The following is a 26,270-nucleotide window of genomic DNA, read 5'->3' on the forward strand; positions in this document are numbered from 1 at the left end:
TGTATGTATGTATATGTAGGCTATATGAATCAACAGAGCAGCTGTGGTGTACCCTTGCTACTGCATTGCTCCAAGCAGAGGCATATTGTCAGTGTTGCTGCTAAGTATTTCTGCCATATATCCCATTTATTCTGCATCAAGGGAAGAAGAGATGAGTATTCAGCCTCCAGCTTGTGCATACATTTAAGGGCTCTGCTGCTGAAGTTACTCTTTCCCTTTCTGCTGTGTGGCCATTGGAAACAGTGCATGTGCCAGTTGTGTGCCAGGTGGGAATTCTCCTGGAGTGAGTGTTCCTGACTTCCTCCTGAAGTGAGCTGTAGACACAGTCTTTGAATCAAAGCTGACATTCCTGCCTTGCATATGCCCAGCTGTGAGCTAAACTTGGCTTTTTGTTCTGGTCTGTGTGTTTTGAATAAACACAAGATTGATTGCTTAAAAAAAAGAAAAAAAAAAAGTCTTGAAGATAAATACGGCTGAGAAATCTCTTGGCTTAGTACCAGTAAATCAAGCTGATGTGAGAGGGGTGAGATGTTTTATTTTATTGGCCTCTTAAACTACATTTTATTATGTGGATTACAGTCAGAAGGTGTGCAGAAAGGTGTGCAGTGCTACAGACTAAATCTCAAAAGTGAGGGTCGGGGGGTAAGAGAATTTACTGAATGTCATAATAGAAAATAACAATTCCCTTATAACCTCAGGCAACTGCTTTTCACGGATCTGTTGGAATTTGCCCTTTGGGTCGTGGCCACTCTGTGTGAATTGCCTTGCTTGAGTGACTGCAAGTGTGCAGTGTGTCCTACATCCTTTTTTCTCTGGTGGGTGATGTAACTGGACACCAGGGTGTTGAATGTGGGCAGCTGCCCTGTTAGTTTGGGGCTTTTTTTCTTTATTTTCCCACTCCCACTCCTGTTGTCAGTGAATAAACTTTGCTGAATATGTCACGGTATAATTTTCAAAAGGAAGAAATTAAATGCGTGGGTTATTATTCCAAAAGAAATTTAAGCACCTAAGAGCTTGGCTCGTATTTTGGAATGAGACATCTAAAATGCCCAAGAGGATCTGAGCCTTCAGGACTTAAAGACTCATAGGACCTATGCATTGGTAAAAGAGAAACTGATGGTTATGAACTCTGTGGAGATTTTTTTAAACTTCTTTAGCATTGCACTTTATTTTGCTGTCAGACTTTTGGGAGAAACAAAAACCAGCTTTAAATTGCACGGACCCAGTTCTGAAGGCATCAGTTCTGCACATCTTGATTACAGTGGCTGTATCTGTTGGCTACACCATGGCTGGGGCTGGGTGTCTGTCATTAGGCTGTGATTTTAATCAGGAGCTGAAGGCCTTGGTTAAAAAGCAGAGTTGCCAAAATGGACTTGTTTGACAGCCAGGATGACAGCCCTGGGACAATGCTTTGTTTCTGCTCACGAGTCCGGTTGGACTGACTTGTGCTCATCTCGTAAATGTGATGCCAGACAAGAAGGTGGAGTGATGGGACAAAGAATTTCATTAGATGGGAGAGAGATGCAACAAAATGGGCTGGTTCAGTTGAGCAGATCAATAGAACTTGATTTAAAGTCCAGCACACACAGAGCTTTTAAGAGGCGGCTGTCAAATAATTGTAGTTTATGATCCAAATCGAAGGAAGTTGATTAATTTGCAGACTGCTGCTCTGTTATTTATGGGGTGACATTAGTTACATCATGGTGCCTGTGGCCTGTGAGTAAAATGTCAAGTCATGTTCTGTCCTTCTGTGACGTGATGGTGCAGTCACCAGATCAGGAATACCTGAGGTGGCAATAAAATGTCTTGGTTTGTGGCAGGATGATGTGAGTGCATGTGTGCCTGTGAGCTTCATGCTCCACCCCCCTCCTACACAGGAAATCAAAGGAGTAAAATCGTAGTTACTTCAAGCTTTGCCATTAATTATATTTTTCTCATTACAAATCGGTGTGTAATTTGAATTGCAAACTCAACTATCCTGGCAGAATAGATCTGTTTACCATTCAAAGCAAAATGAAAATTATTTAAATTAGTTAATATAGAACTCATTTGAATGAATTGGATGTTTATTCATGAACTAGCTGAGGCAAGTGTGAAGCTGTCCTTATGGTCTGTAGCTTTGGCACTGATCAGCTCTAATGTCACGTCCTGGGACAGAGATTTCTTCTTTATTGCATTTTAACTGTGGTGTAAGCAGTGGGTAACTACAGCCTGATGTAGCTGAGTGTGGAATTTTCATCCTTCCTGACAAGGCCCTTCAGCACTTGTCATGCATATGAGGAAGGGCAGCCTGCTTCAGAGTTCAGTGGCAGTGGCAGGGCTGTGGTGGTGTGGGAGCCTTTGTTTCCTGCACTATAGGGGTGGGCTGTAAGGTAGATTTTCCATCAGTTAGTTAAAATTTCCCCATTGTATCAGCCTGAATGGAAACAGGGATAGCATTTATCCCCTCCTATGTCTTACCCAAACACTCTCTTCCTCCTCTAAGTGCAGATGTTTGTCGCCATCCTCATCCCTTGGACTGAGCATCCTTCATCCCTTTTACCCACTGGGCATTAAAAACTGAAGCCTAACTAAACTTAGCTGACTAGTGAAAGGAAAAGAGATGTTCCTTAGCCTGTTCATTTCCTTGTGCTGTTTTCCTCTGCTGGTGACAGTTGAGTTCATGGCCACATCCACCATCGGGTGCAGGAGCGGCGTGGAGAACCTGACAAGTGTAGTAGCTAAATTATGCATTGTGAAAGAGCAGGGACATCCTGTGATTGACACTCAGGGGGTTTTGTACAGATTGCAGATTTCCAGCTGAGCTGACAGAGCCCAGGCTCTCCTGGCACTGTTGTAATGCATCCTGGAATGAGCTAAGGACACCGGATGAGGGGATTGTTTTGTGCACTTGGAATTGCAGCAGTGGCTCTGCTTTGATGCTACTGACAGGTGGAAATTCAAACAGGGCATTTCTGTGTGCACATCTGTGAGCTGGAGTCTGCTTGGTGTGCTGACCAGGAGGCTGGAGATGGAAAGGAACATGGCAGGGAGAGAGCCAGGTCTACATTTTGATTTTGTGGTGGGCTGGTGCAAATGGGGAAACCTCTGAACACTGGCTGGACCTGGGCTTGGTGACCAAGAAGTTCAATCCCACTGTGATTCTGTGTAGGAAAGCAGCTTTTACTTCCCTGTTGCATCAAAACAAGGAGGATTAAAGTTCAAAAGTCTGATCCTGGGTTGAAATAACCTTCTCTTTCATGGTGCTGAGCTTGATGAAGTTCACTTATCAAATGTACCATTAAGAGGGGTAGACTTAAAGTATTTAGCCTGCCCAGGCTTTCTGTGAAGGCAAACACCATCATTTGGTCTGTATTTGAGACAGGTTTTCATGTGGCTCTCTGGTGAGATTAAGGGAAATTTCACTGTGATTCCAAATGCTGGGTCAGATTCTGGGAGGAATCTGTGGTGGAAGAGGGAGGTAAAACTTGTGCCAAGGCATATTGGGTTACCTTCAAATGACAACTTACTGCTTTTTTTTTGTTTGTTTGGTTTTATATATTATCATGTGAATCTATCACAGAGCAAAATCCTGCTCTTTGAGGTCAGCAGTGTAAAGGAGGGGAGAAATGGATCTGGTTGGCCTTGGTGAAATTTACAGCAGGGTGATTGTGAATGGCCAGAAGATGGTCTGCTGTGTTGCAGGTGTGGGTTTGATGTCACTCCAAGGCACACAGAAGGCTTTTTTTGGGGTCACAGCTCAGGGTGGTGGTGGTGTGGCCCATACCCTTCACTTTCAGCATCATTTTTGGAGCTGCCTTGCTGAATGCAGAGCTTGTCCACGGGTTCTCAAAAGAAGGACACAGAGATCAGAGATAATGTTTCTGACAATGGATTAGAGTGTTCAGAGATTCCCTTTCAGAAAGCACAGTCATGAATATAATTGGGGTTTCTTTTCTTGTTGTTGTTGTTGTTGTTGTTGTTTTTTAAATAAAGTCATCTTCCCCCTGGTGATCTCCTCCCAGAGGAAGTAAAAATTAAACTCTACTTGCAGGTAGAGGGATTAGATGGGCAGGGTGGACTTCTCCTTTTGCTTTTTTACTGGTCTGGAGAGCAGATCTGGCCCTGGTTTAGCTCTTTCACCTGAAATATTACTTCCTAAGAGCTTGAGGCTGAAGAAAATAAGTAGGCATTCACTGAGCTTATGCTGTTTTACATCAGCAAAGAACTGGGCCCTCGAGCCAAGTAAAATGAAACTCGGAAATCTTCTTTGGCAGGTTGCACTCTCAAAGCCTGTGGATGTTTCTAAAGCAGTATACAGGGCTGTTTCTTAAAATCTCTGCCCAATCTTTATCCTATTATTCCATCAAAAGTGAGTTTAGACTAGCCTAATGTAAATAGATGGCAGGATTTCTTTATTTTAAATGCTGCAAATGACTCTTAGTGCAGTGTTTTATGTGTGCTTTTCAAGTCGACTTTAGCAGAGCAGACTATTAATTATGCAGGGATGACGTTAGCATAAATAACTAGTCAGCAAATAAATGTCAATTAAATATTCTATTAGCATCGTAGGCAGCTTTATGCATTGGCATAGGACATTTAGCAGATCATACTTAACGAGCACATAAAAAAATAGATTTTTTTTTTTTCTCCCTAAGCTCTCCTGATGACAGCAAAGGGGAGGAGAGGAGGTAAAAATGCTGGGTTTGGCTGAAATTTGCTGTATAGGAGTCAGGTCAGTTGACTCTGGTGTATCTTGGGAGTTTCCAGGAGCTGGAATTCACTGGAGCATGTCATGGCTTGGCATTTCCTCCCAGCCCCTCGTAGCCCCTTGCAGACTTGCTCCTGAGAAAAACATATTTTCATTAGAGCACCCTCAGTAGTTTTTCCCTCCCTTCCTTGGCATGAGTCAGATCCCTCAGCCTGGGATGTGAAAACTCAAGAGTCTGCTCGTGGCTTGAGTGGCATCAGGATAATGTTGTCTTGATAGGGAAAATGCTCTTTTCACTGTTGTGTGAAACTGCAAATCTTTTTCATATGCTACTTTAGTTACTTTCAGAAGACTTAATATTGCCAAGAGAGGCCTTTTTGGGGTAAACTGAGCATGACAGCCCCCCATGTGTCTTTTGGGAATGTAATTAATTGTTGAGCTACTGTGTAAATGTGGCACAGTGGGTCAGGCTTTGCAAGAAGTTTGAGTTGTGGACTTTATCAAATGCAGAGGGTTTTGATCATCTCCAGGTCTGCTGGGCTTGAGGTCAACACTTTGTGTTTTGATTTTCCTTTGAACAGAATTTTTCAGGTCCAGAGGCATAACTGCAGAGAGCCTTGTAGGGATGAGATGCTGGCAGGTTTATTAGGAGGAGTGGGGAGTAAATGAATTATCCTGATATTCCAGTTGTGAAACTCATACAAAAAAATCATGTCCTGACAGGAAAATGTGAGGTGTGCACTGCTGTGGCTCTGTGAGTGATGGAGAAAATCAAGGGGGAAAACAATATTTGGTTCAACACAGGTCTTTTTGTTAGAAAGTGTTTTGGGAGTGCAGTGGAGGTGTTCTTTAGGAATGTGGACAAGACTCCCAGCCTTGGCTCTGCAGTGGCTCAGGTGGTGACCTTGGGGCACTCTCAGCTCTCTGCCAAGGGGAAAATTTTCCCTGAGGCCAAGTCTCATCAGCTGGGGTCACTCTGCTTGCTTCTCTGGAGTATCTGGTGGAACTGGCTCAGGAAAGTTCCTTTCTCCCCTTCATTCAGCCATAAATTCAAGCCTCTGCTTTGTACTCACCAGTATTTTCCTTCAGGAAAAAGTCAGCATTTTTCCACTCAAAAACATCAGGGTGGCTGTCTTTGGGTTTAAACAGCCAAAAAAATGTCTTGAGTTGAGCTGCAGCAGACTCAGCACCCCAGAAGTGGGTGCTGGTCCCCCCTTTTGCCTGGGTTAGACTTTGTCTCAGGGGGTTTTGGCCTCTCCTTGTGCATTCATCTTGAGATTTCTTCTCCTCCATGCCCCATGAGATGCTCTTGTGCCAGGGGAGCCCAGCCCTTGCTGAGGATCAGGCATTTGAAGAACTGAAACCGTGCCAGATTGTTTAGTTTTCCAGTGGAAAAAAGAAAGCCCAGAGCTTGCACATAAGTAGGCTCTGTTTATTAAAAACAAGAAAAGAAACACACTTTTATCAAAACCTAATTTTCCAGTAAGAAGCCGTTTCAGCAGAAACATGCCCAGCAAGCTGAGTTTCCAGGGACAACAACATCTGCTTATACTGTATTTATATTTATTTATGCTTACAAGCAAATGGAGGGAGAGAAAAAGGAGCAGGCCTGACCAGGCAGCCTGTGGTCCAGCCAGGCAGGGATGTGTGCAGTGTCTGTGGGCACCAGAACCACTCAGGAACCTGCAGTGCACCTCAGGTGCCTGTTCAGCACCTGCATTTGGGTGCTTTTTTTAGCATAGAACCCAAGGATGGTTTGGGTTGGAAGGAATCTTGCTGATCATCTCATTCTAACACCTTCTACAGAACAGAGTATTACTGAGGGTAATTTGGAAAAATCAGATTTGGCCTACACCTAGATTAGATATCAGTGCAAGTCCTTAGAGGGTTGACAGTTTCACTGATGCAGTTGTTTCTTAATGCAAATCCTGGATTTTTGCAGATTTCTGGTGGAAATACTTTTCATCTATAGCTGTAGCCTGTCCTTGTTCGTGTACTGAGCTGAGCCATGTAGTCAGCAAACCTTGTAAAAAAATATTACTTAGTTTTGCAGCTAACACTGAGGATAATGCAGCACTGTTTACTCTAGTGTGTTATTAACCCAGCTCGGAGCAGGGGTTTAATCTGGAGGTTGGCTGGCAGCCAAGGAAGGGTTCAAGAAGTGGTTCTCCAGTGGATGAGGTTTGAAAGCCAGTGGCTCAGACATGGCCCTGCTGAAATGAATCCACTCTCTGCCTGCTTTTCCCTCGCTTGGGTGGACTCTCTGTTGTAGCTGCATTTCTCTTCAGAGAGAAAAAAAGCAAGGCACAACTTCCCAAGGATATTTCTGGGATTCACATTCTCTGAACCTCAGAGAAAAAAAAACAACAAAACAATTCTTATCTCAATTGCTGCTCCTCTTGTTGTTCACAACTGGAATGCTTTGAGGAAGAAGGAATTTGCATGGTTGGATTCTGGTGTGAGTGTTTTGATTCCCTGACCAGCTGAATCCATGTCTGTGTGTTGGGGCTGTCAGGTGACAATCATCAGATTCTGTGCACTTGGGGGCTTGTGCAGATTCAGTTTAGGTGTGATGTAATGTAGAATAATACAGTTTAATAAAGTTATTAATTAGCCTTCTGATATCCATGGAGTCAGATGCATCATTCCTCCCAGACATCAGGCAAAAATATCACTGATACTCTGTTCTGACTTGTATCTCCATGTGATGCTGCCATTCCCACAGCAGCTGATGGGTTGCAGCTTTGTAAGGGTCCCTTTTGGGTGGTGCAGGGAAGGCTGAATGATGAATCCTGTTATGATTAAAGAAGCAGCACCTTGTGTACAAGCAACAGCGGAGCTGGGGATCAGGGATATTGCAATGAAAACTGAAAGCCTAATCCTTTTATAAACAGTCTGGAGGGGGGTGAAGGAAAAGCAGTGATTTTCGGGGACTTTGACAAGTTATAAATATATCCTGAGTGAAACCAATAGTGTGGAGCTTTATGAAAGATTTAATGAATGAATATTTCATGCCCACATGGTGCTTCTTCTGTAAAGTGTGCTGTTGGTAAAAAGCAATAAACAAAGAACCTCCTTCAGGGTTTGTTTGGGCTTTTAAATTAAACTAATTTAATCAACTTTTTCAGTCAAGCTTGATATTAGTTTCTTTCTGTACACAGCACTGTACTGGGTTTTGTTTGTTTTCTCCTGATACCTGTTCCGCTGTTTGGGAGATGCTTGAATATCAGAGAATGATTCATTTCATCCTGCCCTTATGGTGCATCTGGGTTTTCAAGGCAGAGAACTCCTGACTTTTTTCCTTTTCCTAAAACCTGAGGATCCATCCATCCTCTACCATCACAGCTGGAGGTGTTTCAGGACTCCAGCTGAGGTCATTATCCAGCAGGAAAATCACTTGAGCGTGCTGGTCATTTCTGATTGTAAGCAAGTAGGATTTTTATGGGTTTTGGAAACCTTCAGCACCCAGTTTGCTGCTGCTGCTTGAAGGATTAGAACTAGCCCAAAGTTCTCTGGAGTCTGGCCCCCTATGACCAGTGAGGCTTGGACACTTCTGCACTGGATATCAGAGATTCATGCAGGGAGATGGAAATTCTCTTCAGGCTCAGGCTCTTGGCAAGGCTGGGGCTAGGTTGTGTTGGTGAAGTTTCTTTATGGTTGGCAGTCATGACAAATGGCCAGGAGGAAATCAGGGTATGTGTTAGCTCTGTGTTCCATGTCTTTTGCAATAATTTCTAAAAAGTCCTTGGGGATGTGATTGCTCCTTGGGAACAGCAGGACTGAAGCCAGTTGATGTTTTCACAGCTGGACCAGCGAGTGAAAAGCAAATGGGGCAAGTAGGGAGATAAAAGCAAGGGTGATTGGAGGGGTAAAGCTGAGTTTGGGAAGGCATCAGCATGAGCTGGGGATCCTCTCAACCCCACACCTTGCATGGAATGGTGGAGTTGGTGTTGCATGGAATGAGGAATTTCTTAGCAGATTTTGCCATGAGAAGGTGCAAAAGTGCTTTTTTTTTTTCTTTTCCTGTGGAGCCAGTTGATTTTGTACTGGGCAGTTTTGGGGACTGAAATTTATCCCTCTAGGCTGGGTGGAGTGTGGCCCCATGAGGTTTCTGTTACATATTAGTAGAGAGGTTGTGTGAGAATCTGAGGGAGTTTTGCTGTCCAAACCCACACAGATCTGAGTTCCATTTTTTTGGTAATATTTTTAGGCAATGTGTGAGATTCTGTCTCTGTAGATCAAGGCTCAAGCCCATTGCACAGCAAAAGCATTAAACTTCAGCAAATACTGATGCAGCAAAACTCCTTGCAAGTGGTGCTGAGCTGCAACAACTGATTTATCCAGCCCAAAATGTTGGCAGAACCAATTTCTGCGGCAGCTCCTGACCCCCTGCAAGGAAAGCTCATTTCAGAGGGACTCAGGCTCTGTTCAGGATGCTTGGAGCACTTGAGGTGAGCAGTTGAGACCCCATGGCTTTGCCTTCTGTTGCTCATGATTCTGATCACAGTCTGCAGCCTCCACCGTGACCAAACCATTGGTTTTGAGCCTGATGTTTAGTGCAGGTTGTGCTGGAGGAGCAGAGATAGGGCAGGAGAGGAATAATTGCAGCTTGAGGCAAAGACTGGGAATGAGAAGCTGCATTTTTAAGGAAATACTGCAGGAAAAGGCTGTGAGCAGACACACCAGACTTTTCTGCAAGTAGAGATTTCCTGAGATTTCCTTCTTCTTTAGCAGCAAGTGGAACAGGGTGGGTTTTTGGATGGTACCTTTGAGACCATTTCAGAAAACAATTCCCTTTGACAATTCTCGTAAAAAGCTTCTTGCATCCACTGAGTGAAACAGCAAAATTCTCCTCCCAATACATTTAAGTGCCAAGATGGAAATTATTTCATAATTAGCTGCTGTGAGGCTCCTTAAAAAAAAAAACAAGTTTCAGAACTACTGGCCCTGTTGCTCTGAGTTTAACCAGTTTGCCATTATCCAACTCCTTGGTTCAGACCACGTGCATATGAAACAAAATGCAGAGAAGTTGAGAATCTGTTCAGTGTTGAACAGAGGAATTACAGCCCCATTTCTAGGCTTGGTGGGTTGTCACTGAGGAGACTACAGTGTCATTATTGAAGCAAACACCACTGACATGTGCACCTTGCTCATGCCTCTGGAGGTCCCCACACCTTGAATATCCAGCAGTGAACATCCACAGTTGTTCTTCCACACTCACACCATGTCCTGGGACATCTGCTCTCAAGCTGTGGAGCTAAAAAGCCCAGAAATCACAGAAAAAATGGGATGATTGACCCTGAAAGCATAACAGTGGGTGCAGACCGCTCATTTTTGTAATTGTCAATTTAATTAATGTCTGGCTAAATGCATTTTTAATAAAATACTCTTAAAAATTATTAGTTTGAGAGATTTTTAAATAGTCATTCTTGATAATTGAATTTAATTTCCCTTCCCCAGTCTCCTGTAATTTTCCCCAGAGGAGTTCTGGAATGGAAATGCCACTTCAGCTGTAAGACTAGACTTAGGTAGTTAATGATGTAAAAGGTAAAGCGTGGTCAAACTTAATTAATCTCTATTGGAGACATCTGTGGAGACTTAAGAAAAAAAACTCCATGTCTTTGATATTCAAAGTTAGACAGTTTTGGGTGTTTCTATCAGAGAAGGAGGTGGTATTTTTGGTGCATTGGATAGGAACTGGGAAGGGTGAGTAGCACAAGGGATTTGATCCAGAGCATGCCAAAATTGAAGCACACTTTTCTGCAGTGGACCTTTTTTTGATCAGTTTGAATATGAAATGATGCCTTTCAGTGCTGAGCTGAGGGAGGATTCTCTGAGCTCTTTTAGGCCAAGGACAAACCAACGTGTCCAGTGCCATGTCTTCAGCAGAGCTTTCCTTCAGGTGCACCTCATATTTGTGAGGAACAGGCACGGAGTGAATTTGGGAAGCTGCTAGTGGCAGATGCAAGCACCAGCATGTTCCCAAGCCAGCTGTGACTTGCACTTGATTTTTCCTTCATTATGCATGATAATGTGGGCTCCCAGTCACCGTGGAAGGGGCTGGATTCCTGAAGCAGACCATATGCTCCTGGAGCCCGTGGAGGTGGCTGAAAACACAGAGCAGAGGTTTAAGGGATGCTCCTATAAAGCATTTTCCTGATGACAACTAAAAATCAATTCTTCCAACCCAGATAGCAAATTCTGGGTCAGTTCTGGCCCTTCTGCATGGCACTGGAGAACTTTTTGCTCTGAATTCCCAAATAATCTGTGTATCTGTGTGCGTGCTCTCGCTTCCATTTGATTTTGGTCACAGAAGGAATAAAACCAGACACACAAATGAGCTTAAGGACATGCTGAAACCCATCCTGATTGATGGTTTATTTTGTGTTGAGAGGCAGAGCATCCACCTCCTGTGTTTGTAGCTAAAAAAAGCTTCTTTCCCCACGCTGTCACTTGGGAATGAAGAAACAAGGGGAAAGTCAGCATTTTTAGGTGTAAAAAATGCAGCTACTCCCTAAAGTGCTGGAGTTGATGTAGAAGATTAATTATATCCAGGGGAAACCTTTCCAGATTCAGGAAATCATGGGAAGCATCTACACCCTGAATGTTTTGACTGCTGAAATTATCTCTTCCATAGATCCCTGCTTTGCTCTGAGCAGTTCTGCTGTTGAGCTTGACCTTCTCAGCAGGTGGATCTGTTGGGAAGGCCTCTTCGTGCAGAATATCTAAATTTATTTAGAAAGAAGGCAAAAAAACCTAAGAGAAAGCATTGAATGATGAAGATGAGATTAAGGACTCACAAACCAGTTGAATGAACCATGGCTCTGCACTAATATTTGATTTAGCAGTGAAGGCATTTGGGTTCAATGGAGCATCGTCATCTCCAGTCAGAATGTCCCAGGTTGATGGAGAAATTAAAGTTTTGTAATTCAAAGGAAATTTAGAGCACTGTGGAAAAGCTGCTTCTGTTTCAGGTCCTGTAGCCCATTGTAATTCTCACTTCACACGTTGCCTTGCATAATGTTCCACGTTGATCTCCGATTCAGATTTAAACTCTTCAAAGTTTCAGGGGATGTTTTTGATCCTGGGATTTATAGTTCAAGCCCCTTTTCTGTTTCCAAGTGAAGAAAACACATGTTTAGCAAGCACAAAATGAGCCTTGATGGAGTATTTCTTTGATGGTGTTGTGATGATGGCTGTGAATTTACATTTTGTGCATAGGATGTTGAGCACCTCATGGGGCCTGGCTGTGCTTTGACTGTACCATTAATTTTGGGAAGGATGCATGATGAATGTTCATCAGGCCCTGCAGGTTCTGATTTGTGGTGCTCACATCACACAGCTGAAAGACTCCAGAGTGATTAAACGGGACTCAGTCATTAGGAGCTGGCAATACAAATGTGATTAATTACAGAACGCACTGTAAATTGTGAAATGAGTTTGATGGGAGTTTTTTGAAAACATATGTTTCTGCTTCATGGGGTGTCAGAAGTTGGAGTCGTGGTGAATGAGGCTTGTTTGCTATTTCCATGATGATTTGGGAGTGTGCTGGGTCATGGGAATGGTTAGACTTCCATTGTTGTCCCCAGCTCTGGGGGTGAGCAGTGAGATTTGGGGAGAGTCACAGGCAAATCCTTATATCAGACCTTACAAGTCCACCCTTGAGCCCACAGCCAGGCCCTTGTACTGCCCAAGGTGTATCCTTTGAAGGTCTTATAATAAATACCTACTTTACTCCTTCAGCTCTGTCTAGCCTCTGTTTCAGGTCCTCCCCCTGAGTCCTGACAGAGTTTTCCAACAAAGAATCCCTTTGCCTCTTGCCTCTGGGACCTCTGGGATGCATCTTTGTGTTGGGGATGTCAGGCTAAAACTAGTAATGGCTTGCTTTTCACTTGGAAATCGCTGCTGGTGAAAAAAAAAAGAAAAAAATTGGAAAAAAATTTGGAGCACAGTGCCCAGGGAAGTTGTGGCTGCCCCATCCCTGGAAGTGTTCAGGACCAGGCTGGATGGGGCTTTGAGCCACCTTGTCTAGTGGAAGGTGTCCCTTCCCATGGTAGGGCTGGAACAAGAGTCCAAACCATTCTGTGATTCTAAAAAGCTCCCCCAATTTTAGGCATTAACCAAAATTTCAGTGCTTTCTTTTTTTTTTTTCATTGATGTTTCTTCTGTTGTGTTTTAAACAGTATAATTCATACAGTAAACTGCAAGCATCATCTCCCCTCATTCTCCTCTTTCTGTAGAATACACAAAATGAAAAAAAAGAGAAACCCAAAATCCCAATCGCAAATCAGAATGGATTTCTTGGGCATCGCATCCCTCTATTTGTCTTCTGTGTTTTGATGCTTTTATTTGTAGTGGATATTTGCTGTAGACTGTTGGCACTACCAGGGAAAAACAACATAATTGTGCAGTGAACTGGTTTATGCTTTATGTAAGAACATTGTGCTGCTGTAAATTTGTTGAGTTTTGCAGAGCTGTTTCCAAATAATATCCTTCAGAAAGTGACTGTGGGGTTTGGGAGTGAGAAGAGGCACTTAGTAAGGGGGATAATTGGATGGAGTTTGGAGGTGTGAGGTCAGAGCCCTGGGCAGGATATTTATACTGCAGTGACATCCCAGGATGGAATGGCCCATAAATTTCAGGTGTTGTTATGCCACAAAATCTATTTGGGGCTGGTCTGTGAGATCCCAAAGGCACAGGGCATGGAGCTGCCTCTTGTGTCCATTGCCAAGGCAGGCCAAGGGGAGGCTGTTTGGTGTTCAGGAAACCTCCAGGTTTTCTTTCTTTCACTGTGGGGCATCAATAACTCCTGGGGCAATGTCATTTTATGTGAAAGACCCCAGTTCATACCCACTGTTGGCATGGGCCAGTGTGTGCCCATGCTGCCTAGAAATACTGATTCAGCTCTGAACCAAGCTGGTGGCTGCCTTGCAGTAGTGCTGGCTGTGGTTAGGAATTCTCATTTGGATGGGGATCTATCTAGGAATTCAGCATTTTGCTTTGTAGACACACTTTTTTTTTTCCCTCTTTCTATGTTTTTGATGTGGAACAAGTGCACAAGGAGCTGTGGACTGCTACAGGAAGACTTTACCAGGACTGATGGCTGGGCAAGCAGCACAAACATCCTCCCCCATGGCTTTCAAAACTTTTCAATTATACTTCTAAAAAACTTTTAAAACTTTTACTTCTGAAACTTTTAACTTTTCAAGATTTTACAATTTCTCTTACATTTGTCTGTGCATTTCTGCCTAGCTGTCACAGTAAATCTCTCTGCCTGCAGAGATGACTGAATACTTTTTTGGTTTTCACCCAGAGAGGCTACAGTTTGGAAGGAGATAACCATGCAAATGCCTGCTAAGTGCAGGGAACCTGGTCTGTGTACTTGTTTCTCACACAGGTGAATTCATAAACTTCTCATGCAGTCACTGTGAGCTCTGTGAGCTGGTTTTGCTTCTGAGCACGTTGGTTAAGATGCTGATTTTCCCTGGATAACAGCACTCTCACAATGTTATTGCTATTATTGTTTTGTATCTATGGGCTAAAAACTGATGTAGAAATTACAGTCACAATACCAGGTTCCCCCCTCTTTCCCCTGAAAGCTCCCAAACTGCTGATTTCACAAGGCCTTCATTAAGACTCCAGGGTCTGGAGATTGGGAGCTGGAGCTCTCAATCCATCTCTTCTGAACCCTGGGCACGGTGCTTAATGCACAAGGAAGGAAAAAATAATCAGGGAATGTGCATGGAGGCTTGGGGTTAAGTGCCAGGAGCTGCAGAGTTTGGATGCTCATTTTCACAGTGAGCCATCACCCTAATGGTCATTGATACTAATGATGGGAGAACCCCTATGGTTATGTGGTGTGTGCAGAGCTTTCAAAATCCAGGCACTGCCTAACTCTCAGAAATGCCTTTCAGGAACTCTGTGTACACATCCAAGATCATTTCAGTCAGCCAGTCCTGATTTGTTTGATTTGTTTCTAAGGCTGTTGTTGGCAACAATGAAATTCAGTTCCCTTGTTCCTAGAGTTGAATGGGGCAGAGAGCAGTGTTACTGCTGCTGTTTTAAAAAGTGTGCAGTTTCTGTTTAGCTTAGAAATTTTGGAGGAGCACAAACCACTAGCTCTGGGTGAAACACTCAGACTCTGTAGTTACACCTCAGGATTTTTCCTAATTTATCACACAGGTAACTGAGACTAAAATCAGCCCATTTTTTTGCCATGTTGGATTCTGTAACAAAATCAGAATAATCAGCCTTCATTCATGCCTGCAGATAACTGACCCCCTGTCCTGGGGTGTCTTTATGCTGCTTGTATCCCCAGTTGTCTGTTCTGCTTATGCTGGATATTGAGTTCTGTGCTTTTAGAACCAGATCTGGGAGCCAAGAGGGGGAGAAGGAGAAATCTGTGGAATGTCTGAGGTGGCTTTATTAAAAAACATAGAGGTAAGAGCTTCAGCTTTCCTTCTGGCAGACTGTGTTGTCTGCAGCATGGGCAGCAGGAGAGAGCTCTCCTTTGCTTTAGTTAGGTTTTTAGATGGGTGAGGCAGGAAAGTTCCACAGACTGGGGCTTTTCTTCTTCTCAGAACTAATCAGCCCTGCTCTGGACTGAAACCCCATAAAAACATCAGGAGCTCACAGCTGTGACCCACTGGAGCCTGGGATGTGGCATTTTCCAGCACAGGAGAGACTGGTAAGAGACTGAGTGAGCTGAGCTACACCCAACAACAAGGACTCTCTGAATTTCCCATCTTTTCAGAACAATGAGAGGTTCCATTTTTTAATATTATTATTTTTTTTTATGCTTGTGAATACTTTGCTTGTTACATAAACAGGTTTTTTTCCACTTTACTTGAAGGAGGTTTACCTCCCAAACTGGTTGGGGAAGGGGCTGCTTGAATTTGCTTTTTAGAAAAGACCACTTAAGAAGTTTCCTCCCAAAATTTGCCCTAAACCAGGACAACCACTTAAACATGGTTGTGTCCAGGAAATTGTTTTGCATTCCCTTCCCAATTTTTTGCTAGTGTTAATGAGGGTGGGTTTATGGTACCTACTCCAGATGACAGCATTGCAGAATTGTGTTTCAGGTGAAATCATTGTAAAAACACCTTAAAAATAAATAAATAATCATAGAATTGTTTGGAAAAGATCACTGAGCCCAGCCATTAACCTGGCTATAAATACATGGTAAATGCTTTAAACAGCTGAATGCTTCATCATTAAATTTCAGCCTGTTGAGGCTGGATGGCCACAGGTGACTTTTTGTTTTGCTTTAGGACCAGCTGAAGGAATTGGTTGCATCCCTGCAAGGTGAAGGGTGGGAAGAGATTAATTCCCCTCTCCTCCTGCTGTGCCCCACCTGCATCTCTCTCCCCTCATTTCCCAGATCCTGAGGGAGGGCAGTGCTGTGTCTGGGTCATTCCAGGCTGGCTGCTGCTGGTCACACTTGGGTGAAGCCTTGAAACAAGTGCAGGTGGAGCTGATGGATTTGCTGCTGCTCCTTATCTTCATAATCTGATTGCAATTGATGAGTGACACCACCGAGATAGATCAGAGTCCCTTCCCATTATCAGCACCCCTCTCTTTTTTATCCCTTTTCTAAAAATTTATTTTAAATACTTCAGTACAAGCCAAGTGTTGACTTTGACTAAAGGGAGGTAATTAATCACAGCACTTATGAGTAAATAATTTACTGGGTGGGTACCTGAGGCTCTTGTGCTTGGGGAGTCAGGGCAGGCTGGTCTGGCTTTGTGGCACTGTTGGGATCCATAAGGCAAATTTCTCTCCTGACCTTGGGCAGTTTGACTTGGAACCGAGTGGGATTTCAGAAGAGTGTGTCTGTATCCACAGTGTTGTGTTTGGGGTGAAGACAGCTGATCCTACTGCATGGGAGTGCCTCAGTAGTTGTTGGTGGTGACCCTTCTGTCAGGACAAAGTGTCTTGTTCAGCTTCCTGAGCTGCAGTGAGTTAATGGAGGGAAACTTTTACAAGATTTTGAATAATAATAATAATCATCATCATCATCATCATATCAGTATAATGGCATCCACTTACCCTGTCAGCACACACTGATGGTTTTCTCCACAGCATCCCACATCCACCTCTTCCACCCAGAGTTCCTGCAGCTGGGTTTGAGTTCGTAGCCAGTGCATTTTTTCATTTCAAGAAATGAAAAAGCAACTCTCAAACCACCTGCTGCTTTTTTATTGTTAAAAGATAGCAGTTAATTAAAGACTAGAGGAACCCGAGGGGAATGGTGTGCATGTCTGTGAAGGGCTCAAAGGATTTTGGGAAGCAAAGTTTCCTGTGGACACTGAGGCAGATTTTGCTCATCAACTTGATTGTTTTGACCCAGAGGATATAAGTAGATAATTTCTGGAAACCCTGAAGGGCAGCAGGAAGGATAAAAGTCTTATTGTACTGAAATTCAGTGTAGTTTAATAGAAAAAACCTGTGGGTTCAGGTGAGAACCTAAAGCATATGTTCATGCTTTTACCTGTTTTTTTGGTTTTTTTTTAATTTCCCTTCTTTTTCTTATCAAGGACTGCTTTTTCATGCAGAGTTGGGTGTGCAAGGATTAAAGTCTGTGTGTTGCCCCTTTCTTGGGTCAGGACCACAGAAACTACAGTGTAATCTTCTCTTAGAAATGAGATCAGGGTGGTTTGGATAGCCTGAAAAAAACAAAGAGCACCAAATATCTTGAAGAAAATTTAGCAAATATGCAGAATATTGTTATTAAATTAAGTAGATCACATGGGCTAAACATTAATTTGAAGTTTGCACTTACTCAGTTTTATTTTTTAAAAAGTGAGATCATTAGGAGCAAGCAGATTAATCATCAGCTTAAAGGATCATCTACTGAGAGAATGCAAGAGTTACACATTCTCCTGCAGACATCACACTTCCTTCCAGCATCTGTTCATTGGCCTGTTGTAAACTGACATGAATGGGAGCACAGAGCACTGCTGGTCCAGAAGTGTCTTTTGAGCACCTGCATTCTTTGATGGACAGTGGCTTATGACTTCTGGTTTCCATGAAAATCCTCTCCATGTAATATTTTCCTTGAACACTTTATTTAAGACAGGTGTATAGAAGGCAGTGCCTGAGCTCTGAAGTTGGGGTCTCGTGATATTTGTGGCTGCACCACAAGGAAATCAGATCAACAGTTTTTGATGCACTTCCTTTTCTTTTCTGGACTGAATTTGCATTATTTTGTGATCCAGTTCAAACCACAATTCTGCTGCTGTGAGAACAGAAGACTGAAGTTTTAAGTAAGAAATTGTTTGAAGATGTCTTTAGCCCCATTTGGCTTTTTTTCAGGGAACCCACAAAAGAATTCAAAGCAAACAGTCATTTTTATAAAAAATGTCATTAAAGCACTGAGTAAATTTTTTTTAAATGTAGGTTTTACTTGATTTATTTTGGAAGTTCTTAATAGGGGATCTGGCTTTGTAGGGTATGCAGTGGAGTGTGTTCCCAGCCTGAAGATCTTGGGGAGGGTTCAGAAACAGCCTGAGCCTTTACTTGGGGACAGCCCTCAGCCCCCATCCTGTTCTCACATCCAGTCTGGTTCACAAGGATGTAAATAGTTCAGCAAGAGGAATGAAAATGTGGGGATTCAACCGTTTCCTGTCAAAATGCTGTTTTATCAAAATGGAAATATTTTGTGAGAACATGTCAGTTTTGACAAATTGTTTTGATGGGTGAAGTCTAAACAAATTGTTTTAGCATTCTATGTTATTTTGATATAAAGACATCTCATTTCAACTCCATCATTTAGACCTTTATAACATAGTTGCAACATTTATGTGTTAATATTTTTGTAACTTATAAATATTGCATCGAATGTGTGACAACTTTAAAATTAAAAGAAAATGTCAATTTTGTAAGCTTTCTATATAGTTTTGCAATATGCTGTTTAGCTTTTAAAAAACTGCATGTCTTGTCACAGAGTCACAGAATGGTTTGGATTGGAAGGGACCTTAAAGATCATTTTTTTCCACCTCCCTGCCACGGACAGGGACATTTTCCACTAGATTTTGGATACTCCAAGCCCTGTCCAGCCTTAGTTTTGCTGGCTGGGTGACCTGTAGCAGATCTCCACCCATCCCTGCTGGATGGAGTGTCTGGAATTCCCTTGTGTTGCTCTTCAGGTGCTCTCCAGCTGATCTGGGGTCTTTGTCTCCAGGCTCTGGGCATTTCTTTCTGGCACCAGCAGCTTTATTTTAATGTATCTTAAATGTATATCTGATTTTTGTATGTAGTAGAGATATATATATGTATATCTAATTTGTATATCTGTATTTAATTTTGAATATCCTGAATTATTTGTTTAGAAAATTAATTTTTTATTGAGATCCTGGTATTTTAGTTTGTTTCACAGTGGAGGGAAAAGAATTGCCTGAGTTGTGCCCAGCTATAGTTCTTCTTGTTAACTATTTTTGTTCATTCCAGTCCTAGGAAAGAGTTAACTTTTTTAATGATAAAAATAGTTTCCACACTGAGAGTGTTGTCACTTAGCAGATTAATCTGAAAGATCTTAAACCATTTTATAAAGCTGTTTAAGATGCTGTTCTTCACATATGAGAAAATTAAAACTCTGCTGTTTAGAGGTTGATGGGCTCCAGTGGGGATTTTCCAGTAGAGGTGTCGACAGGTTGCTGGTGATCCTGGGTTATTAAAAAAAAAAGAAACCCAGTGTGAAGAGTGTTTTGTTGTTTTTTGGTTGTTGTTTTTTTTTTTTAGGTATGGACAAAAATGGGCATAATTTGATATTACTGCTTGTTGGGCACATAGATCCATGGGGCATGCTGAGGTGTTTCCAAGGAGTAGCTTATTTTTAGGTTCTGTATGCCTGTAAGTTATTTATGCTACCATTCCTTTATTTTACCAGATGCAGCAGTTCAGATCCCTGAATGTTGTTCTTGCCAATCAAGTGGGTGCCTTGGGGGGAAAAAACAGTCATGAAGAGTAAAAAACCAACCATGTTCTTCCCATTGTCTTGTCTGTCTTTCAGATTTCAAGGTTTTTCCTGCACTTTGCAGTGTCCTGTTCTTGGGGGGGGGGAAAAAAAAAAGGAAAGGAAAATGAGAATTTCTATGTAAACCTGATAGGAGTGGCTCTCAGCAAAACAGCAACTACTAGAAAACGAGATAAAATCCCAAGAGTTGCTAATGTGATAATAGTTTCTCATATTCATTGAATGGAGTGCCTGTGCCTCAGTGCTGCCATGGGACTGGGAATGTGCTTTTAATCTCTTATTTCTCTAGAGAGGCAGATAAATCTGAACCCATTATGTGCTGAGGCTGAGGCAGGGCACAGAGATTTACAGGGTTGCAGGGAATGAAGCTGCTGTCCTGGCTCTGGGGCACGTGTTCAGGGGGATTGGAGGGCATGGGGTGTGCCTTGCTCCAGCATTTCCAGCTGCTCTTGGAATGGTTTTCATGGTCAGCACTCACAGAGCAAAAGGGAAGGGCTGGGCTTGAGCAGCTGATGGGGAAAAGCTGATGATAAATACTGCTGGGGCTTTGCACATCAGCCAGTGAGCAGCTGGCAGCAGCCCCTGCTCCTCAGGTGGTGCCAGGTCCAAATGCAGCCTGGAGCCTCAGGACACAGCTTGGGAAAAGGAGACCAACGAGCAAAAGGGAGGAAATGGCAGTGGGTCAGAAGGGGAGACAGGAATGGGAGTTAGAGATGTTGTGGGCAAGGTGAATTGAGTAGGGAAAAGTGGGAAGAGTAGAGAAAAATGGGAAGAATTTGAGGGACATTGGATATGATCCATTTCTTGGTGGAAGGGGCACTCAATTTTATAACCTGCATCTTAATGTTGGAAAGATCCTTTTTCTTACTCCAGAATTTGCTGTAATATTTGCCAAACTAGAAGGTGATCTGTGAAATAATCATTTTTTCATGGAAGGAGGCAGTGAGCTGCAAGGTTTTTTTTTAATGGTTTTTACTTTTGCAGGTGTGGATAATTTCACTGAGGTCTCTTGGGAGTGTTCACCTTCACCAGCCCATCACTGAGTCTGGGAACTGGTTCATCCCTACAGCTGCTCCTCAGGAACTGGGGAGGGAAATGTGGGATCCTTTTCAGGTGTCTGAAACCCATAGACCACTCCTGACTCACTGAATTAATTTAAGGCAGGGGAAAATGTTTTGAAAACAGGAGTACTAGTGGAGTTTAGGTCACCATGGAGCAGGATTCTTTATCCTGGCCACCTTCCCTTCCCACCAGCTGGCCAGCCAGCTGCAAAAAAAAAAGCAGAGTTCTCCCAGCCTGTCCAGCAGTAGGAGAGGTTCAGCAGAGCCTTTTCCTGTATCTAATGATGAGGGAAAATGGGAAATAGTGATGGAAAGTTCACTGCTTTAGTCCCCAGTGCTGAAGGAGTCTGCTATGCCAGAGGAGCAGCAGCATTTCTGGAGAGGGATGCTCAGGCTGGGCACCCATGCATGGCACTGACAGCTATTCTCATTTACCCAGCAGATTTTCCTTGCTTTGAATATATTTGTTTAACATTTTGCTTGGTGCTCAAAGGCTTTTGCAGATACCGTGATCGTTCAGATTCACTTCATTACTACTCAAAATTAATATTTGCACTGTGGTGACTTGAACTGTAAAGCTGAGAAGGCTGATTGTGCTCTGTAGGCACAGAGGAAGATACAAATCCCTGTTTCTACAACTTCCAGTGCAATTTCCTGTCTCTCAGAGGTTTTCAGAGTCGTTTTATCTATGCCACAAAAGCATAATAAAGGAAAACCCTAGAAATTAGATTTGTATGGGAAGGATGGTTCTGAAACCACCTAGAAAGTGAGAATAGCTCAGGTTTTTTTTTCAGCTGAGCCTGTTCAGTCTGAAAACAGAGGACACCTTGTGACTTTTGGACTTTGGAAGCCTCTAATCCAGATCTGAATGTGGAGAGCAGCTTATTTAGATGTCAAACTGTGAGGTGCAAGTCTTTTAAAAAAGGACAGTTTTTTCTTTTTTGCTTTTTTTTTTTCTCTCTGAAAGGCACTGGGAGACTGACAGACAGCCAGATCTGTGAATCAGGCATCGTTATGACATCTCCAGTTGGGCATCTGGAAGTGGAAGCCCCTGAAATCTGTTAATCTGTTGTCAACTCTGAAAATCCTATTCTCCCCCCATCTCCCTCCCCCCCCACTCCTGCCAGCTTTGAAAGTTCAAAGTGTGTGCTTTTTATCACATTTGTCATTCCTTGGTAGTGAAGCTCTGGCATTCAGAAATTTGGCTGACAACTTTGTGGGAATGAGCCAGAATGGAGCTCAACTTGCACCTTTCTGTGCTGCACCCAGAGCTGTTCTCAGGGGGAGGCAGAAGTCTGAGCTAGGGGGACTCCAGCCTCATTCATGACCACAATTGCTGTCCTCTCCCTGGTGCCAAAATTCAGCTTGTTTTCTTTATCCTGAGCTAGGTGGACAGGAACTGATGAGGTGTACACAGCAGGAGTGTTGAGAGAGAATATCTAAACCATTTCTTCTCAGGCTGTTCTTTCATCTTAAAAAATGCAAAGGTCATAAATCTTCCAGAAATCATGCAAAACTGGTGCTGCAAAAGACTTAGAATGGTTCCAGGCAAGTTCAAACACTATTTTATGGAGGCTCAAGTCCAGCAGTGCAAGGTTTGATAATTTTAAGTACATTTAAATGCACATTTAAAGTAATTTAGGTATCTAAATGGGATATTTAGCTCAACCTGGGAGAGCTGGCTTTTGGGGAAGGAGCACAGCTCAGAAATGATGTTGAGGTAAGGTGCCCTGGGCATGGCTTCTGTCTTTATCCATGCCAAATCCTGTGGATTACCATGGGGTAATGGTCTTTAAACTACATATTTAGCTGTTTATTCAGAGAAAATGTTTAAATTTTCAAATGCTTGTGATTTTTCCCTTCTGTAGGTGTTTCTGAGTTAGCAGTATAGCTGCATTCCTGATGATTCTCTCACATTTAAGTAAGATTAGTTTGGAGAGAAAACAAATTTTCAGATGTAATTTAATTCTCATCTACAGGCAAGTAGAAGTAAAGTCAAATTTCTGGATTTTTGACTGCAGCTGCACAGTGCATTTGAAGAGGCATCTCTGTCTGTCAAGCTGAGATTTGCTGAATTATTGACTTCATGGGTCCACTGATTTAAACAAGAACTGACCTGGAATGTGAATCCTAGAGGCAAAATTTATATATTTCAGTTCAAATCTTATAAAACTACATACATGTCCTAAATTAATGCTGGTTCACAGTGCTTACTTCAGAAGTTATTCTTTTTTTTTCTTCCTAAATGAAACAGAAGTTCCTGATAAGGGAAAGACTTTAAGTCTTTCTTCTTGCTAGTGTATTGACTCAGCAGCTGATATATGATGTTCTCAGGGTTGATTTTTCTACTCTGTTGGAAAAACACCTGGAGTTTCTGGTCTCCTGTCAAGGAATTGAAAGTTTGCACAGCTTCTTTTTTTCCCAGAGGTCATTAGTGAACATACAGAGAGACTTTATAAATCACATCTGAGCCCAGGTGATAAGCAGGAAACGAGTGGTTACACAGGCAGTGGCCAATTCTGAATGGGAGAGATGGGGATGATAAGCCATGATGTTGTAAATCACTGTCAGTGGCTACAGTGGAGCAACACCTTCCCTTTTTCTGGGATTTAACTGTGGGCACAGGTTGCCCAAAGAACTGGACAACAAACCAGCTTTTTTCCTTGTCTGAGTTGCAATTGCATCCAAAACTTTCGAGCTGTTAAATCCGAGGAGATGTTTCTGATTGAATCACAGGATGGTTTGGGTTGGAAGGAACATGAAAGATCATCTCATTCCATGCCCTGTCATGGGCAGGGGCACTTTCCACTATCCCAGGTTGCTCCAAGCCCTGTCCAACCTGGCCTTGGACACTTCCAGGGATGGGGCAGCCACAGTTCCTCTGGGCACCCTGTGCCAGTGCCTCATCCCTCTAATAATGAAGAATTTCTTCTTAATGAATACACCAGGTCCACTGTGTGACACACACGTGGCAAGTTGCTGCAGTGTGCTGTGCTAAGCATTTCTTCTCTTCCCTTCCCTTCCTTTCCCCAGCAATCAAGGAGAAATACATGGACTGGACAGAGTTTCTCATCCAGGATCTGACCGGCGCCAGGACAGCCCCTGCGAATTTGCTGGAAGGTGTATGTATTAGATTGCAGTTCCTCCTCCTCCTCCTCCTCCTCACTGTGTGCTTGCAGTGTCTGTGTCTGCCAGCCCTGGGACCTGACCCTGCCCCAAAATCCATGGCAGCAGTGCCTGGACTCTGCTGGCTCTGCTTCTCACCCAGGCACGGGCAGTTTGTTTTGCCTTTTCGTTCTTTACAAAGTTGGGGCTCAAAAAAGGCATGGAGTGTGGAGGGGATCCACAGAAGGGAGAGCTCAGCCCCTCAGTGCCCCATTAGATCCATCAAACTGGTGACCTGAGCTGCCACTCCATCTCTGCCCCATCCCTGGAAGTGTCCAAAGCCAGGTTGGATGGGGCTTGGAGCAGTCTGGTCTAGTGGAAGGTGTCCCTGCCCATGGCATGGGTTGGAACTGGGTGATCTTTAAGGTCCCTTCCAACCCAACCCATTCTGTGACTCTGTGGCACAGGTTGGAGAGGGGATTTAGTAGGTTGATGGGGAGCACTGTCAGGTTTATCTTTATATGGGAAGTGCTCCCTCAAGGACATTCCCTCCACCCAAATCCAGCAGTCACATTTAGCAGGGAAGTTGTTGGGTGAGGTGGCCTCAGAAGGGTTCATTTTTTAGATGCTCCCAGAGCCCAGTCTGTGCAGCAAATCCATGGGGTGGCTTGCACCTGGGACAGCCTCAGTGTGCCTTGAGATGCTGGACAAAAATCCCACAGCTTCACCTTGAAACCAGGGGCAGCATTTGCATCAGGGCCTGCCCTGCTCTCCTGTGGGTGCTGAGGGGGCATTTAGAGAGGAGATGATGGTCCTGCAGGAGCCCCTCATTCCTTGTCCCTCTGTGTTTAGGCTGAGAGCAGGGGCATACAGGAATTTGTGAAAGTGCTCACGTTGGCTTGTGGGAAGCCAGTGTCCATCCAGGCACCATTTTTGGTCATTTTGTCCTTGGTCACTTCCAGCATCCACAGCTGCATCCTTTTTCCACATGCCCAAGTAGTATCAATGGACCTGGCAGGGAGAATTAATATTGTACCATGAGGGTTTTTTTCCCCCAGTCTGAGGGGTGAACAGCCTTGCAGACCCCAAATAATCCACATCCTGCTGCATCCCCATTCCTGGACTCCTCCCAGGTGGCACATGCAGAAATCTGGTGGTGTCCAGCCCCCATCCCTGGTGTGTGCCAAGCCTCCCCTTTCTGCAGGCAGGGAAGAGAGGCAGCCCCAGGCAGAAAAGCAGAGAGAGAAAACATTGTGTTGGCTTGAAACAGTTTCTGACCCTTTCCTGGTGTTTTATGTGCTCAGTGCTGTCTGTGTCATGCAATGTATGTTGGCCCCTGTTGACAGATTTGCTGTTCATGAGTGCTGCAGATTGTTGTTAGACTGTTAAATCAATATGTAGTGCTACTTTTTAAATCCTATTTTTTTTTTTTTTACGTGCCAGCTAAGCACGTGAAGGGTTCTTGCATGATGGTAAATGTTAATATTTCATGCAAGCTGATTATTAATCCTAGCCATTCAGTTCTCATGGGGTAAGTGACAGCCCATTGGCTTAAAATTTAGCACACAAATCAGGGAAGCAATATTCACTTTGATACAGCCAGGGATTTATTATAATAAGTTAAATCATTACACCATCGTTTCATATTAAAGAATATTTTGTTGCAAGCAGTTGTATGAGAGGGGGAAAAATCCACAGTAAAGTGGATTTCTGTTGTATTATTAAATTCTGACACTGCATTTTGGCATGAAATAATATTTGAAGAGATTATACAGATGCTTGCAGCTTGCACTGTAGAAAAGTAGCTTATTATGGCAAATATATTGTTCTGAGAAATATCTGTTAATCTTAAATTTGTTTGAAATTGTACACGTGATAAGCTTTTTGTTAATTTTAATTGCATTTTTTACCATATTCTCATGCTCTTGCCTGCTTTTCTGGATTAAGAGAGATGTATGAAAATCAGTTGCATCCCAAAATTTCAATATTTTCAATATTCAGTACGAAAAATAACTTTTTGAAAAATAAGGCATTCTCCTTGTTTTGTTTTGTAGCCACTATTAGAAAGAACCATCCTGGACTGACTCTTGATTTACAGAATTAATATTTTAAAAAGTAATGTGAAATGTTTATATGGTTTAATTAAGTAAAAGTGGGACAAACACACAGGAAAAAAAAAAGTCTTTGTTTTTAATGTATTTTGCCTTTGCTTAGCATCTCCTTTGGGGACCAGTGCTTCCAAGTCTTGGGGTCATTTTAATGCTGCTCTTAAAACCCTGGAACTGAGACATTGCATAAGAATTCAAACTTGTATTTAATAAAAAAAATAAGAAATCTAACCATTATGTTAAAGCTTGAGAACACAGAGATGCTCACAGTCACAAAACAAAACCACTGAGCCCCAAAGGGGTTGTTCTGCAGAGCATCTCATGGTTTTTTA

General features: G+C 43.0%; 1 protein-coding gene across 1 annotated transcript in view; it reads left to right on the plus strand.

The window, feature by feature from the left end:
* SFMBT2 (Scm like with four mbt domains 2) overlaps positions 1-26,270 on the plus strand; it is a 110,176-nt gene that overhangs the window by 21,664 nt on the left and 62,242 nt on the right. Inside the window, exon 5 of the mRNA XM_059847544.1 lies at positions 23,759-23,847. Within this exon, the coding sequence (XP_059703527.1) occupies positions 23,759-23,847 (89 nt within the window). The remainder of the gene's footprint in view (positions 1-23,758; positions 23,848-26,270) is intronic.

Source organism: Haemorhous mexicanus, chromosome 5 (assembly GCF_027477595.1).
Source record: "Haemorhous mexicanus isolate bHaeMex1 chromosome 5, bHaeMex1.pri, whole genome shotgun sequence".
Lineage (NCBI taxonomy): Eukaryota > Metazoa > Chordata > Aves > Passeriformes > Fringillidae > Haemorhous > Haemorhous mexicanus.